We start from the raw sequence: 16229 nt of genomic DNA, 5'->3' as shown, positions 1-16229 counted from the left end.
GTCTGTATGCATAATTTGATAACTTTGGTAGCATACATTGTTCTTTATAGCTGTATAATTCTTTGTAACATGTTTAACTCTATAAAGAATCCTATGTAGCAATATGCTGCTTGTAACCTGCTTAGAGCTGTAATTAATGACGATTTGGGATATAAAATTGCACATAAATATCAGATTCTTCTTTCTTTGTGGTGCTTGTTTAGACCACTTATGAGGAAGCCTTATTAATTTGTCTTAATTTTTGTAGAAATCAATAATATTGAATGTCAATGGCCTGAACCATCAAATAAAAAGGAAGAAAATGTTAGTTTTCCTAAAGCAGCAAAAGGCTGATTTATATTTTATACAGGAGACGCACCTGTCATTGATAGGGTTGGGTTTGCCAAAATTTTTTTGCCTCTTCAGTTGGCAAGAAAGCTGGGGGTTGCTATATTAATAAATAAAAAATGTACAGCTAATTTTCAATGATTGATTTGGATCCTTTGGGTAGGTGGCTACATGTAAAAATGAGCATGGGAAATACTACCTTGGATTTGTTCAATGTGTATGCACCAAATACGAATCAAATGGAATTTTTTAAGAATCTACAACAATTATTACTCCCACTGGCTACTTCTAATTTAATAGTGGGTGGAGATTTCAATGCTGTAATGGATCCATTAATGGATAAAAAAACCAAGTAAAATTATGAAGTCACTAGGGTTAGATAATTTGGCACAATCTTGTAATTTAATAGATATATGGCGTATACTTAATTTTAATGATCGGGAATTTTCCTTTTGTTCACAGGTCCATAAGTCTTTTTCTAGAATTGATTATATTTTTGTCTCAAATCAAATAGTTCAGAAAGTGACAAAAGTTACCATTGATCCTATCATTTTTTTCTGATCATGGTGGTGTATGGATTAAGTTACAATCTGATGAGCAAGATTATTGTAAGTCTGCTTGGAGATTTGATAATACTTTGATTGCGGATTCAAATTTTCTTAAAGATTTTAAATTAAAAATAATTTAATTTTTCCATTAATACCTCATAAGATATTAACATAGAAATGTTATGGGATGCATTTAAGGCTACTATGAGAGGTAATATTATTTCATATTCGTCGTATATTAGAAAACTGAAAAATCAATTTCATAATTTGGAAAAAGAAATTAAACATTTGGAAAGTAAATTAGTTGATAAATGGGAGCAAAACACATTACAGGCTTTGTTAAAAGCAAAAGGTAAATATAATGAGATATCTTCTAAATTTGTAAGGAAAGATTTGTTTTCTCAGCAAACTCAGTATTATGGAAACTCAAATAAGGCGGGAAGATTATTGGCAAATTATCTTAAAGCAAAGAAAAGAAGAACAAATATTATTGCAATAAAGGATGAAAATGGAGAAACACATACTAAAATTGAAAATATTTTAAAACAGTTTCTAAATTTTTATAAAGATCTATATTCTTCTGAGCCTTATGGTGATAGGGAAAAAGATGGTTTAGAATTTTTGAATCTAATTATTGGACCAAAGGTTCCTGAACATATAAAAGGAAGTTTAGAGGAGCCTATGTCATTAAAAGAATTAGAGACAGCATTGAAGTCTCTTAGAGTTGGATCCGCTCCAGGTGGTGATGGTTTTACAGTAGAGTTTTATAAATCATTTCAAAGTACCCTTTTACCTTATTTATTAAATTTATATCAGTTTCAACTGACTAAAGGTTGCATTACAGAATCATTAACAATTGTTTTGCCAAAGCCAAACAAAGATCCCACTTTGGTTTCAAACTACAGGCCTATCTCATTAATCAATGTTGATGGAGAACTTTTAGCTAAGATATTAGCTTTACGATTGGCTAAGGCTCTCCCTTATATTATTGATATGCACCAAACAGGATTTGTTGCTAAGAGACATTCTTCTAACAATACTAGATTGGCTTTTCATACGCGAAATTTAACAAAAAATATGAATGATCCAGCTTTCATGGTCTCTTTGGATGCGGAAAAGGCCTTTGATCGAGTTGAATGGACTTTCATGTATTAGGCATTAGATTGGTTTGGTATAGGTTCAGGATCTATACAAATGATTCGTACGTTGTATAGCTCCCCTGCTGCAAGATTACCGTATTTTCACGCAAATAACACGCACCCGTATAAAACGCGCACACGGGTATAGCGCGCAGAAATCACGATGATAAGCACAAAAACTTTGGTATAACGCGCTCACGATTATACCGCGCATGCTGCCCGACTCTCCGTTCACCCCCCCCTGACTTTCCGACTCTCCGTTCACCCCCCCGACTTCCGTGCACTGTCCCCCCTTGAAGGTCTGTCCCCATCCTGAAAGCCTGATGCCCCCCCCCGACGTCCGATACATCCCTCCCCCCGAAGGACCGCCGACTCCCCAACAATATCGGGCCAGGAGGGAGCCCAAATCCTCCTGGCCACGGCGACCCCCTAACCCCACCCCGCACTACATTACGGGCAGGAGGGATCCCAGGCCCTCCTGCCCTCGACGCAAACCCCCCTCCCCCCAACGACCGCCCCCCCCAGCCGACCCGCGACCCCCCTGGCGACCCCCACGACCCCCCCACCCCCCTTCCCCGTACCTTTGGTAGTTGGGCCAGAAGGGAGCCCAAACCCTCCTGGCCACGGCGACCCCCTAACCCCACCCCGCACTACATTACGGGCAGGAGGGATCCCAGGCCCTCCTGCCCTCGACGCAAACCCCCCTCCCCCCCAACGACCGCCCCCCCCAAGAACCTCCGACCGCTCCCCCAGCCGACCCGCGACCCCCCTGGCGACCCCCACGACCCCCCCACCCCCCTTCCCCGTACCTTTGGTAGTTGGCCGGACAGACGGGAGCCAAACCCGCCTGTCCGGCAGGCAGCCAACGAAGGAATGAGGCCGGATTGGCCCATCCGTCCTAAAGCTCCGCCTACTGGTGGGGCCTAAGGCGCGTGGGCCAATCAGAATAGGCCCTGGAGCCTTAGGTCCCACCTGGGGGCGCGGCCTGAGGCACATGGTCGGGTTGGGCCCATGTGCCTCAGGCCGCGCCCCCAGGTGGGACCTAAGGCTCCAGGGCCTATTCTGATTGGCCCACGCGCCTTAGGCCCCACCAGTAGGCGGAGCTTTAGGATGGATGGGCCAATCCGGCCTCATTCCTTCGTTGGCTGCCTGCCGGACAGGCGGGTTTGGCTCCCGTCTGTCCGGCCAACTACCAAAGGTACGGGGAAGGGGGGTGGGGGGGTCGTGGGGGTCGCCAGGGGGATCGCGGGTCGGCTGGGGGGCGGTCGGAGGTTCTTGGGGGGGGGCGGGCGTTGGGGGGGGGGGGGGTTTGCGTCGAGGGCAGGAGGGCCTGGGATCCCTCCTGCCCGTAATGTAGTGCGGGGTGGGGTTAGGGGGTCGCCGTGGCCAGGAGGGTTTGGGCTCCCTTCTGGCCCGATATTGTCGGGAAGTCGGCGGTCCTTCGGGGTGGGGGTGCGAGTGGTCCTGCCGGGGGGGGGGGATGTATCGGACGTCGGGGAGTCGGCCGGGCAAGAGGGCTTGGGCTCCCTCTTGCTCCGATCGTGGATGCGGGTGCGGGTGGGAGCGCGTGCGAGCGGTCGTTCGGGGTGGGGGTGCGAGCGGTCCTGCTGGGGGGGGTGAGTCGGGCGGGGTGGGAACTATGTTTTAAAACTTTTGTATACCGCGCTCACGCATATAACGCGCGAGGGGTATGCGCGGTAGGTAAAAACGCGTATAACGCGCGCGTTATATGCGTGAAAATACGGTATACATTAATAACAATTTATCAGAGCTCTTTAATTTGCGGAGGGGGGTTAGGCAAGATTGTCTCCTTTGCTTTTTGATATTGTTTTAGAACCCTTGTTATTAGCCATTCAACAAGCAAAGGGGATACAGGGTATTCCACGGGCAGATTGGGAATATAAAATATTTGCTTATGCAGATGATATACTGCTTTATTTGAGGAATCCTGAAATTACCATTCCATGCTTACTAGAATTGTTAGAGAAATTTGGAAAGTTTTCAGGATATAAGATAAATTGGAGCAAGTCAGAAATTCTTCCACTGAATGTGCATTGTACTAAAGGACTATTTGATTCATTCTCATTTGTATGGAAAGAAGATGCAATAAAATATTTAAGTATTAGAATAAAAAACACACTAGAAGACACAGTCAAGGAAAATGAAAAATTTTTATAAAGAAGGTAACAGAAATGTGCGAGCAATGGAATCCTCTACATCTTTCTTAGTGGGAGAGAGTCCAGACTATTAAAATGATGATACTGCCTGTGGTTTGTTATCAAATGAGTATGATACCAGTTTTTTTCAGGGGTCCTTTTATAAAAAACTAAATAGTATTCTAACAAAATCTCGGCGAGAGAGAGAATTAGAAGTCCTTGAGCATGTGCAGATGCATGCTCAAGGCAGGCAGAAGCCGGAAGATTTTCTAGGCACCGGCACGATCTGTGCCTGCGGGCCGATGCCAGACCGGGGGTGGTGGGGGGGTGGTGGTGCCGGTTGGAGCAAGGGGGCCTTTGCGAGTGGGGGGGGGGGGTAGCGATGCCGGTTGTCGGGAGGGGGAGGGGGTGCTCGCAAATCGAGTCAACACTCGGTTTGTGAGTCAAAAGTTTGCTGAGTGTTTTGCTCTTCTGCAAAACACTCGCAAACTGAGATTTGACTGTAGTCTGGAATTATTGTGCTTTCAGGTGGATTTCTTGGGATACCAGACCACACAGTGGTATAAATTGATATCTGGATTCATGAATAAAAAACCAAAGAGCGGTCTTAGAGCCATTTGGAGCATTGAGATTAAGCATCAAATTTCTGCATCTCAATGGCCACGAATTTGATCTTGGAGAATGAGATGTACAGTGTCTGCATCTATGAGGCAAACTTGGTTATTTTTTTTGCATAGAGCATTTTGGACCCCAGTTAGATTACAAAAGTTGGATTGCTCTAAGTCTAATAGATGCTGGCACTGTAATCTGGAAGCAGGGACCCTAGATCATTTAATATATTTTTGTCCCTGCATCATGGCCTTTTGGAAATCAATTTGGTCTGAAGTTAATTCTTTATTAGAAAACCATGTAGCTCTATCCTATGATACAATTCTATTTGGGACGTCCATGAGAATAAAAAGTCAAATTTCATCTACTAATAATAAACTTTTATTAATAATGACAGGAGTTGCCATTCAACATATCACCAGAAATTGGAAAGATAACACCAGACCGCAACAACTGTGCTCAACTTCAGGAAAGGGAACTATGTTGCTATGAGGGAAATGGTAGGGAGGAAGCTCAGAAACATCCTTAGGATGGAGACTGTAGGAAGCGCCTGGACCCTATTCAGGGACACCCTGCAAGAAGCACAAAGAATGTACATCCCCAGTTTCAGGAAAGGCGGCAAGAACAAGCGGTCAAAGGACCCGATTTGGATCTCAGCAGAAGTAAAGAGGGCAATAAATGACAAAAAAGTATCCTTCCGGAGATGGAAAAAGGACCCAACGGAGGAAAATCACCAGGCGCACAGGAAATGCCAAAAGGAATGCCACCGAGAAGTTAGAAAAGCAAAAGGGAAATACGAAGAGGGGCTGGCCAGGGAGGCGAAAAACTTCAAGGCATTCTTCAGTTACGTAAAGGGGAAGCGACCAGCGAGAGAGGAGGTGGGGCCGTTGGACGATGGGGATAGGAAGGGAGTGATTAAGGAGGATAAAGAGGTAGCTGAGAAGTTGAACACGTTCTTCTCGTCGGTTTTCACGAGAGAAGACACATCTAATATACCGGACTCAGAGGAGCTCATGAGTGGGGAACAGGCTGAAAAATTGGAACACATAGAGGTAAGTAAGGAGGATGTCCTCAAACAGATAGACAGTTAAAATGCGGCAAATCGCCGGGCCCAGACGGGATCCACCCAAGGGTTCTAAAGGAGCTAAGACAAGAAATAGCGGGCACAATCCAGCATGTTTGCAACCTATCCTTGAAAACTGGAGAGGTACCAGAGGACTGGAAATTGGCGAATGTCACACCTATCTTCAAGAAGGGATCGAGGGGTGACCCCGGGAACTACAGGCCGGTGAGCCTAACTTCAATTATAGGGAAGATGGTGGAAGCTATGATCAAGGACAGTATTTGCGAGCACATCGAGGGAAATGGCCTAATGAGAACAAGCCAGCATGGATTCTGTAAGGGAAGGTCATGCTTAACGAACTTTCTGTACTTCTTTGAGGGAATAAGCAGTCGGGTGGACAATGGGGAACCTATAGACATCATTTACCTAGATTTTCAAAAGGCTTTCGACAAGGTTCCACATGAAAAGCTGCTTAGGAAGCTGTGGAACCACGGGGTGGGAGGGGATGTGCACAGATGGATCGAGCACTGGTTGTCGGGTAGACTGCAGAGGGTCGGAGTAAAGGGACAATACTCTGACTGGCGGGGAGTCACAAGCGGTGTGCCACAGGGATCGGTGCTGGGGCCGTTACTCTTCAACATATTTATCAATGACCTGGAAAAGGAGGCAAAGTGCGAGGTTATAAAATTTGCAGACGATACCAAACTGTGCGGCAGAGTTAGGTCCAGGGAGGAGTGTGAGGACCTACAAAGGGACCTGGACAAACTGGAAGACTGGGCAAACAAATGGCAAATGCGCTTTAACGTGGACAAATGCAAGGTCATGCATATAGGGAAAAAGAACCCGTTGTTTAACTACAAATTGGGGGGGGCATTGTTGGGAGACAGCAGTCTTGAGAGAGACTTGGGTGTGCTGGTGGATGCATCACTAAAGCCATCTGCACAGTGCGCAGCAGCCTCGAAAAAAGCCAACAGGATGCTGGGCATCATAAAGAGGGGCATAACAACCAGGACGCGGGAAGTCATCATGCCATTGTATCGAGCGATGGTGCGTCCACATCTGGAATACTGCGTTCAATATTGGTCGCCGTACCTCAAGAAGGACATGGCGGTACTTGAGAGAGTCCAAAGGAGAGCAACGAAACTGGTAAGAGGACTGGAACACTGCCCATACGCTGAGAGGTTGGATAGGCTGGGACTCTTCTCTCTGGAAAAAAGGAGGCTCAGGGGAGATATGATAGAGACCTTCAAGATCATGAGGGGCATAGAGAGGGTGGATAGAGACAGATTCTTCAGGCTGAAGGGGACAACAGGTACGAGGGGGCATTCGGAGAAACTGAAGGGAGATAGGTTCAAAACAAATGCAAGGAAGTTATTTTTCACACAAAGGGTCGTGGACACTTGGAATGTGCTACCGGAGGAAGTGATCAGGCAGAGTACGGTACAGGGATTCAAACAGGGATTGGACGGATTTCTGAGGGATAAAGGGATCGTGGGATACTGAGAGAGGTGCTGGGATGTAACACAAGTATAGAAAGCTAACCAGGTAATAAGTATAGAAACCAAATCAGGTCGTGCATGTGTAAGACCGGAGGGTTAGGACTCCGATGGGAAGATAGGACTTCAAATGAGAAACCAAGGTGGCAAGGGAGCCCCTTCTGGTGATTCAGACAGGTCGTGACCTGTTTGGGCCGCCGCGGGAGCGGACTGCTGGGCAGGATGGACCTATGGTCTGACCCGGCGGAGGCACTGCTTATGTTCTTATGTAATTACACTTTCTGGTGGAACTCGTTATGTCACATATAGAAAATGGAAAGAATAATTGCCATACAAAAAGGGAACTATAACAATTTTTAAAAGATTTGGGGACCATTGATAACATATTGTAATGATTAGACACCTTTTTACACTAAAATTATAATTATAATTTTGGGAAAGAGGGGATATATAGCTATATTATTGGTTAAATCAATGTTTTCAATTTATTATATGTAAGATATGTTCGTTTTATAATATTTGTGGAAAGGGTGGGTGGGAAAGGGACTTAATTTATATATTGAAGATAATATTAGAAAAGAATTTCAAGTGATGTGTATGTTTCAATTGATGTATTATTGTACACTTGATGTAAGATGAAAAAATGAATAAAGAATTGGAAAAAAAAAGAAATCAATAATATATCATCTGATAGAAGTTGATGATAAAATAGTTCTCTTGTTGATCTGTGTGCAAATCTGCAAATGACAATGTAGACACTGGGGAGACTTTTTATTATGGAAGCCTTTTCAAGGGAAAAGATCCCTGAAGTGTGATGAAAGTATTTTATAAGAGATGCATATGCAGGTTGCTTTAATAGCTAAGTAGAGAGGTTTTTTTCCTTTTCTTTTCCTAGGTGTTCTTATTGATGCAATGAGAAAGGGCTATTGGGTTATTTTGGATGAACTGAATTTGGCTCCCACCGATGTGCTGGAGGCATTGAATAGACTATTGGATGAAAATCGAGAGCTGTTCATAACAGAAACACAGGAAGTAGTGAAAGCACATCCCCACTTTATGCTCTTCGCAACTCAGAATCCTCCGGGAATGTACGGGGGTAGAAAGGTTGGACAATTTCTTTTCTCTTTACATGTTTAAAGTTTTAGCTTGTTAATAAGTCATGAAAAAATAAGATAATCATTTGTTCATTAGAGCACCAGAGCCTAATTATTTTGGAAAACATTGTTTTACTTTGGGTTTAATACATATAAGGTTACTAGCTGATGCCCCGGCGTTGCACGGGTATTTAATTATAGCAATAACACTGTAAATGGATTTAAATAAAGATACTTTATAGTGGTGAATGAAATAATTTTGTTACAGCTTTATAAAAAGTAAAATATTCAAAGTATAATGTGAAATATTTGACAAAATGAATACAATTCAACTAACACAAAAATTGATTATAAACAACATTTTTAGTTTCACCTCCAGGAGCAAGAACATATACATTCTTGGGTGAACCCACCCTTCCCACGTGTGCAGGTGGGCCGCGAGACCCCCAGAACATATCACCCCAGGTAGTGAGGGATCTGCATACCAAGTTTTGTTCAAATCGGTCCCACAGCTTCTTACATTTTTTCCATTGACTTGAATGGGTGAAATCTGATTTTCTGTTTGTAGCTCCGCCCACGTGTGCAGGTGGGCCGCGAGACCCCCAGAACATATCACCCCAGGTAGTGAGGGATCTGCATACCAAGTTTCGTTCAAATCGGTCACACAGCTTTGTACATTTTTTCCAATGACTTGAATGGGTGAAATCTGATTTTCTGTTTGTAGCTCCGCCCACGTGTGCAGGTGGGCCGCGAGACCCCCAGAACATATCACCCCAGGTAGTGAGGGATCTGCATACCAAATTTCGTTCAAATCGGTCCCACAGCTTCTTACATTTTTTCCATTGACTTGAATGGGTGAAATCTGATTTTCTGTTTGTAGCTCCGCCCACGTGTGCAGGTGGGTCGCGAGACCCCCAGAACATATCACTCCCGGTAGTGAGGGATCTGCATACCAATTTTCGTTCAAATCGGTCCCACAGCGTTTTACATTTTTTCCATTGACATGAATGGGTGAAATCCGATTTTCTGTTTGTAGCTCCGCCCACGTGTGCAGGAGGGCCGCGAGACCCCCAGAACATATCACCCCAGGTAGTGAGGGATCTGCATACCAAGTTTCGTCCAAATTGGTCACAGTGAGAATGGCAGCTTTTTACATTTTTTCCATTGACATGAATGGGTGAAATCTGATTTTCTGTTTGTAGCTCCGCCCACGTGTGCAGGAGGGCCGCGAGACCCCCAGAACATATCACCCCAGGTAGTGAGGGATCTGCATACCAAGTTTCGGTCAAATCGGTCAAGCCGTTTGTGAATTACTGTGAGAATGGCAGCTTTTTACATTTTTTCCATTGACATGAATGGGTGAAATCTGATTTTCTATTTGTAGCACCGCCCACATGTGCAGGTGGGCCGTGAGACCCCCAGAACATATCATCCCAGGTAGTGAGGGATCTGCATACCAAGTTTCGTTCAAATCGGTCAAGCCGTTTGTGAATTACTGTGAGAATGGCAGCTTTTTACATTTTTTCCATTGACATGAATGGGTGAAATCAAATTTTCTGTTTGTAGCTCCGCCCACGTGTGCAGGGGGGTCGCGAGACCCCAAGAACATATCACCCCAGGTAGTGAGGGATCTGCATACCAAGTTTCGTCCAAATTGGTCACAGTGAGAATGGCAGCTTTTTACATTTTTTCCATTGACATGAATGGGTGAAATCTGATTTTCTGTTTGTAGCTCCGCCCACGTGTGCAGGTGGGCCGCGAGACCCCCAGAACATATCACCCCAGGTAGTGAGGGATCTGCATACCAAGTTTCGTCCAAATTGGTCACAGTGAGAATTGCAGCTTTTTACATTTTTTCCATTGACATGAATGGGTGAAATCTGATGTTCTGTTTGTAGCTCCGCCCACGTGTGCAGGTGGGCCGCGAGACCCCCAGAACATATCACCCCAGGTGGTGAGGGATCAGCATACCAAGTTTAGTTCAAATCGGTCCCACAGCTTTTTACATTTTTCCCATTGACTTGAATGGGTGAAATCTGAAGTTATGTTTGTAGCTCCGCCCACGTGTGCAGTTGGGCCGCGAGACCCCCAGAACATATCACCCCAGGTAGTGAGGGATCTGCATACCAAGTTTCGTTCAAATCGGGCAAGCCGTTTTTGCGTTGGCAGCTGTTTTACATTTTTTCCATTGACATGAATGGGTGAAATCTGATTTTCTGTTTGTAGCTCCGCCCAGGTGTGCAGGTTGGCCGCAATACCCCCAGAACATATCACCCCAGGTAGTGAGGGATCTGCATACCAAGTTTCGTTCAAATCAGGCAAGCCGTTTTTGCGTTGGCAGCTCTTTACATTTTTTCCATTGACATGAATGGGTGAAATCCGATTATCTGTTTGTAGCTCCGCCCACGTGTGCAGGTGGGCCGCGAGACCCCCAGAACATATCATCCCGGGTAGTGAGGGATCTGCATACCAAGTTTCGTTCAAATCGGTCAAGCCGTTTTTGCGTGATCACAGCACATACATACATACATCCGATTTTATATATACAAGTGGTGCCTCACACAACGAACTTAATCCGTTCCAGGAGCAAGTTTGTTATGTGAAACGTTCGTTGTGTGAAACGCGTTTTCCCATAAGAATACATGTAAAACAAAATAATTCGTTCTGCAGCCCTGTTTTCCCATAAGAATACATGTAAAACAAAATAATTCGTTCTGCAGCCCTACATTTCCCTCCCTCCACCTCACCTTATATGCAGAGTTTGCCAGCTTTCTTTTTCACCCAGCCGCACGCTTTCAAAAAGCTGTGCACGCGCAGCTGCTGAAGTTGATCAATGTTCTCCTCTCCTGCAACTTCCGGTTTCCGGTTGCGTCAGAGGAGAAGATTGAACAACAGAGCATGCGCGCATGTGCTGCTCTTTGAAAGTGTGTGGCTGGCCGAAAAAGAAAGCCGGAAAACTCGGCATCTAAGGTAAGGTGGAGGGTGCTGCTGTTCCCGGCTCACATTAGGAAGCGGCGAGAGTAGTTCCGCCCCCCCCCCGGGCCCCTCGGGCGACTTCGTTGTGTGAAACGAAGTTCGTTATAGGGAGCAAGACAAAAAGTTCGTTATGCGCAGCGTTCGCTGTGTGAGGCGTCCGTTATGCGAGGCACCACTGTATATAGATTAACATTTTGTTCTTGTTCCACTGATGGTCATATATTTCCATATTAGCACTATAGGGATGTTTGTGGTGTGAAGGTGTATGAGCACTGAGCTGCTTGGCAGCTTTATATATTCATCCAAGTATCAAGCTAAAAACCTTGTTCTTTATCTTCCCATACCAAGCTTAAGTAGGTTTATGACCTATTACTACACTTCTCCCTCCATATCCATGGGGGTTAGGTGCAGAGCCGGACCGTGAACTGTGAAAAACTGCGAATAACTTCTCGCTGGCTCTGACCCACCCCCGCCTCCCTACTATCTTACCCCGTCGTCCCAGACCTTACCTGGTGGTCTAGCAGGCTTTCGGGGCAGGAGCGATCTTCCTACACTCCTGCACCATGCAGATCACTCATAGGAAATGGCTGCCGTGAACTCCGTAGTCTCTCGAGAGAATATGGGAGCTCGCGGCAGCCATTTCCTATGAGTGATCTGCACGGGGCAGGAGCATAGGAAGATTGCTCCTGCCCCGAAAACCCGCTAGACCACCAGGTAAGACTTAAAAATAGGCGAAAAAATTAAAATCGCCTGCCCCCCCCCCCAAAAAAAAAATTTGCGTATAACCGAATCTACGGATCTGAAACCGTGGATTCAGAAGGAGAAGTGTATATTATGCTTGCTCTTTACGTGGCTCTCATTGTATGTACTTCTCTCTTGGGCAAGTCTCCTTTTGAGAGTCACCCCAATGGTGAGAACAGTTGGCTGGATGCAAGGAGCAGGTAGCTATAGCTTTGTTTCACACTTGTTTTTTCTTTAATTCTACTGCTCCTGTAGCTAGCTTTTCCTATGTGGATTCAGCCATGCCTTCTCGTCCAGTTTTCTTTGTAAGTTCAGGCAGATTTGTTTTCTTGCATTTCTAAGGGTTAATTTCTTTCTAAAATATAAACATGGAAGCATGAAGGCAGGTAAAGGCAAATGTCCCATCCAGTCTGCCCATCTACAGTATCTACTATCTCCTTCTCTCCCTAAGAAATCCCATGTACCTGTCCCATACTTTCGTGAACTTAGTCTTTGTCTCTACCACAGACCACCACCCTTTCTGTAAAAAAGTATTTCCTTAGATTACTTCTGAGCCTATCACCTCTTAACTTTATCCTATGCTTCCTTTCAAATGAGATTTGCCTCATGTGCATATATGCCACATAGGTATTTAAATGTCTCTCCAGAATAGTAATAATAATAACAGAGTATATATCAAAACAAACAAAAATGTTATTAGCCAAGTGATGGGAATGCCCACTGAAAAAACATTTAGGGCTCCTTTTACGAAGGCGTGTTAGCGGTTTAACGAGCGCTAAATCGCTAGTCGCTACCGCATCCTCTTGAGCAGGCGGTAGTTTTCCGGCTAGCGCAGAGATTAGCGCGTGATAAAAAGTCACATGCGCTAAAGCTGCTAACGTGGCTTCGTAAAAGGAGCCCTTAATTCAAGTGGAGAAAAAAAAGCCTCAACCTTATATCATATGCAGACGGCAACCCAATGAGTTTTTTTAGCCGTTCTTATTATGTATCATAGGAAAAAAAACTCCACAATTACTAAAAAATATAATTTTTCAAAACAGGAAAAATCCCACCACTGTGCAAAGGGAAAAGGAAAAAGAACCAGAGGCAAAATTTCACTTATCTTCATAGATGTCATCAATCAGAACAGAATACGTGACCCAACACATTGATCTTCCTGCTGTAGCATACTTAGCACTGAAATGAAGATAAGGAACAGATCTTAATGTCCAACAAGAGTCTTGTTTCGCCAACAAGTGGCTGCTTCAGGGAAACTCCCGTTCTCTCCTGCTCTGTTCACAATTTTACTTCAGAATGGCACCCAGATTATAGCTCCATACCTCATGACATCACTTCCGCCGGAGCCCACACGCTGAAAATCAAAAACAAAAAACTAATAAACACGCACCATTAAAGTTTTTGATTAAGTCCTTTGGGCCAAATGGTATTCAGAAAATAAATGGATCTCTGCTCACCCTGGTAAAGCATAGTTTTCATATCCCCCCTTCGTGATGTCACTGGTATGTGACCTAATACAAAACATTGAAACTTCTCAAAGGAATGTCTCTTCTCTGCACAATGTCGAGTAAGCACATCCACCTGTCTTTTGTGAGTGATGTTATAGCGGTGCTCAAACAGCTGGGTTTTTAAGCTCTGTGCAGTGTGACCTATATAGCAAAGATCACACGGGCACACTATTGCATACACCACACCAATCGTCTCATAGGCAGCAGTGCATGTCATTGTCCACGTTATCCTTCCAGGAATACACACTTGATCCCCTTCACAGATTAATGAGCAAGCTGTACAGTGTTTACAACAAAACAAGCCCACTCTCTCCACCTCTTTACTGGACCAGACATCAGAGGAACATAGCAAATCTTTCAGATTTCTGTTATGAGAAAATGCTATTTTGCAGTCCATAGTTTGACAGTTCTGTTTGGTTTGCACCATAGGCCACAAACTTTTAATTTTCCTTCCCAAACGCTGGGAAATCCCAGAAAAACGTAACACACATGGTATGGAATCCTTATTCTCAACTCTGTATTTATACTGTAACAGCTGTTTTTGAGGACTAAACCTAGCTCGTTTGCATGCTTTTGAAATAACTGGTTTAGGATATCCCCGTTCTTCATATTTACTTTTCAAAGTTTTTGCTTTATCCATAAAATTCTCAGTAAAATGACAAATTCTTCTGTACCTAAAAAATTACGATACAGGTAAGTTATTTATTAAGGTACTTGGATGCATACTCCACTCCACTCAGTATTTTATAGACCTGCTGTATCAAATCTTCTTTGAGTCATCTCTTCTCCAAGCTGAAGTGCCCTAGTCAGTTTAGCCTTTCCTCGTAGGGAAGTCATCACATCCTTTTTATCATTTTTGCTGCTCTTTTCTAATTCTGTTATCTTTTTTTTTTTTTTTTTTGAGATATGGAATCCAGAACTGCACACAGTATTTGAGTAGCTAGTCCATAGAGTGATACAAAGGCTTTATAACATTTTCATCTTTGTTTCCATCCTTTCTTAATTCCTAACATTCTATTTGCTTTCTTAGCTACTGCCACATACTGAGCTGAGGGTTTAGGCATATCCTTTTCCTGTGCGGTGACTCGTAACATGGAACCCTGTATCACTTAGTTTGGGTTCCTCTTTCCCAATGCAACACTTTGCACTTGCTCACATTAAATGTCATCTGCCATTTTAATGCCCAGCCTCACCAGGTCCTTTTGCAATTTTTCACAGTCTTTTTGTGACTTCACAACTTTGTTTCATCAGTAAGTTTAATGATCTTGGTAGTTATTCCCATCTCTAAATCATTGATAAATATGTTAAAAAGCAGCGGTCCCAGTCAAGGCATGAATTTTGTTGGACAATACTTTGGGCATTCAACTGCAGTCTGACACCTTTTTGCTGTTTGCCTGACCTTCATATCAGCTTGTCTACTTCTCAAGGTTTTAGCTCCCTGGTCCTCAATATGTCAACTGGTCTCCAGTCCCAGCTTGTACGTGGGATGTTATACGCTCGTTCTGCCAACCTTCTGTACTCCCAGGTAGTGGAGTTGCTATCCTCTTCATTTCTTCTGGTTTAGTTATCCTGAGCTCATTAAAAGTCAGTATCTAAGCTTCACCTATTATTCAGTTTTTGTGGTCCCAAACCTCTGCTGTTATCCTGAGCTGCTTACCCACAGGTTAAACAGAGTTTCACATTGTGCATCCAGCCCATCCTTACATCATGGCTTTAGCCTGGATTTTGTTTTTTGGAATCCACATGGTGGAACTTCACTTGCTCATGCAAGTTTTGTTGGTTTTTTTTCTAGGGCTGGATTGGGCTTCTCCTCATAGGATCAGCTGAGCTTGTCTTCACAGACTGAGAATGATTTACCATCACAGATTCAGTTGAGCCTAGCCACCTTTTCTCTTGGAATTAGTTCCTCAGATTCTTTACAGCCTGACCTGGGGAGGAGTGTGTGGCGCGGTGATTGAAGCTACAGCCTCAGCACCCTGGGGTTGTGGGTTCAAATCCCATGCTGTTCCTTGTGACCCTGGGCAAGTCACTTAATCCTCCATAGCCCCAGGTACATTAGATAGATTGTGAGCCCGCCGGGACAGATAGGGAAAATGCTTGAGTATCTGATTGTAAAACCGCTTAGATAACTTTGATAGGCGGTATATAAAATCCTAATAAACTTGAACTTGGGAGTGTAGTCTTGCCTCATAGATTCAATGGAGTCTAACCCTTCTGTTGGGCCAATCTCTCACTTTCAGTTGAGCCAAACTTTGCAGTTTGTCAAGCTTTGCTTCACAGATGTAGTCCAGTCTATCCTCTTTGAATTCTTTGGTGCTTATCCTCACAGGTCTGTGGTGTTTAGCTTCCCCCTTTTCTGTTGGGCTGGGTTTGGCTTGGTGTCCGATACAAATGCATCGTCAAACTCATTGTTCACCTATGTCACAATAAAGAACTGGAACAGCCTCCCCACAGACATGAGATCAGACCCTAATTACCTGAGTTTTAGAAGAAAACTGAAAACATTTCTCTACAAAAACCACCTAGCAGCAGGATGACCCTAATAGACCTCTTAAAGCTAACCAAGTACCGCTTT

At 44.2% G+C, this 16229-nt stretch overlaps 1 protein-coding gene across 2 annotated transcripts in view; it reads left to right on the top strand.

Annotated features, from left to right (window-relative positions):
• MDN1 (midasin AAA ATPase 1) overlaps positions 1-16229 on the top strand; it is a 943760-nt gene that overhangs the window by 309288 nt on the left and 618243 nt on the right. For both annotated transcript variants that reach the window (XM_033936734.1, XM_033936735.1), the window contains exon 25: positions 8234-8442. In XM_033936734.1, the coding sequence (XP_033792625.1) occupies positions 8234-8442 (209 nt within the window). The remainder of the gene's footprint in view (positions 1-8233; positions 8443-16229) is intronic.

This window comes from Geotrypetes seraphini, chromosome 3 (assembly GCF_902459505.1).
Source record: "Geotrypetes seraphini chromosome 3, aGeoSer1.1, whole genome shotgun sequence".
NCBI classification, from domain to species: domain Eukaryota; kingdom Metazoa; phylum Chordata; class Amphibia; order Gymnophiona; family Dermophiidae; genus Geotrypetes; species Geotrypetes seraphini.
Note: the sequence above shows the minus strand (reverse complement) of the source record. Positions and strands in the feature narration are given on the sequence as shown.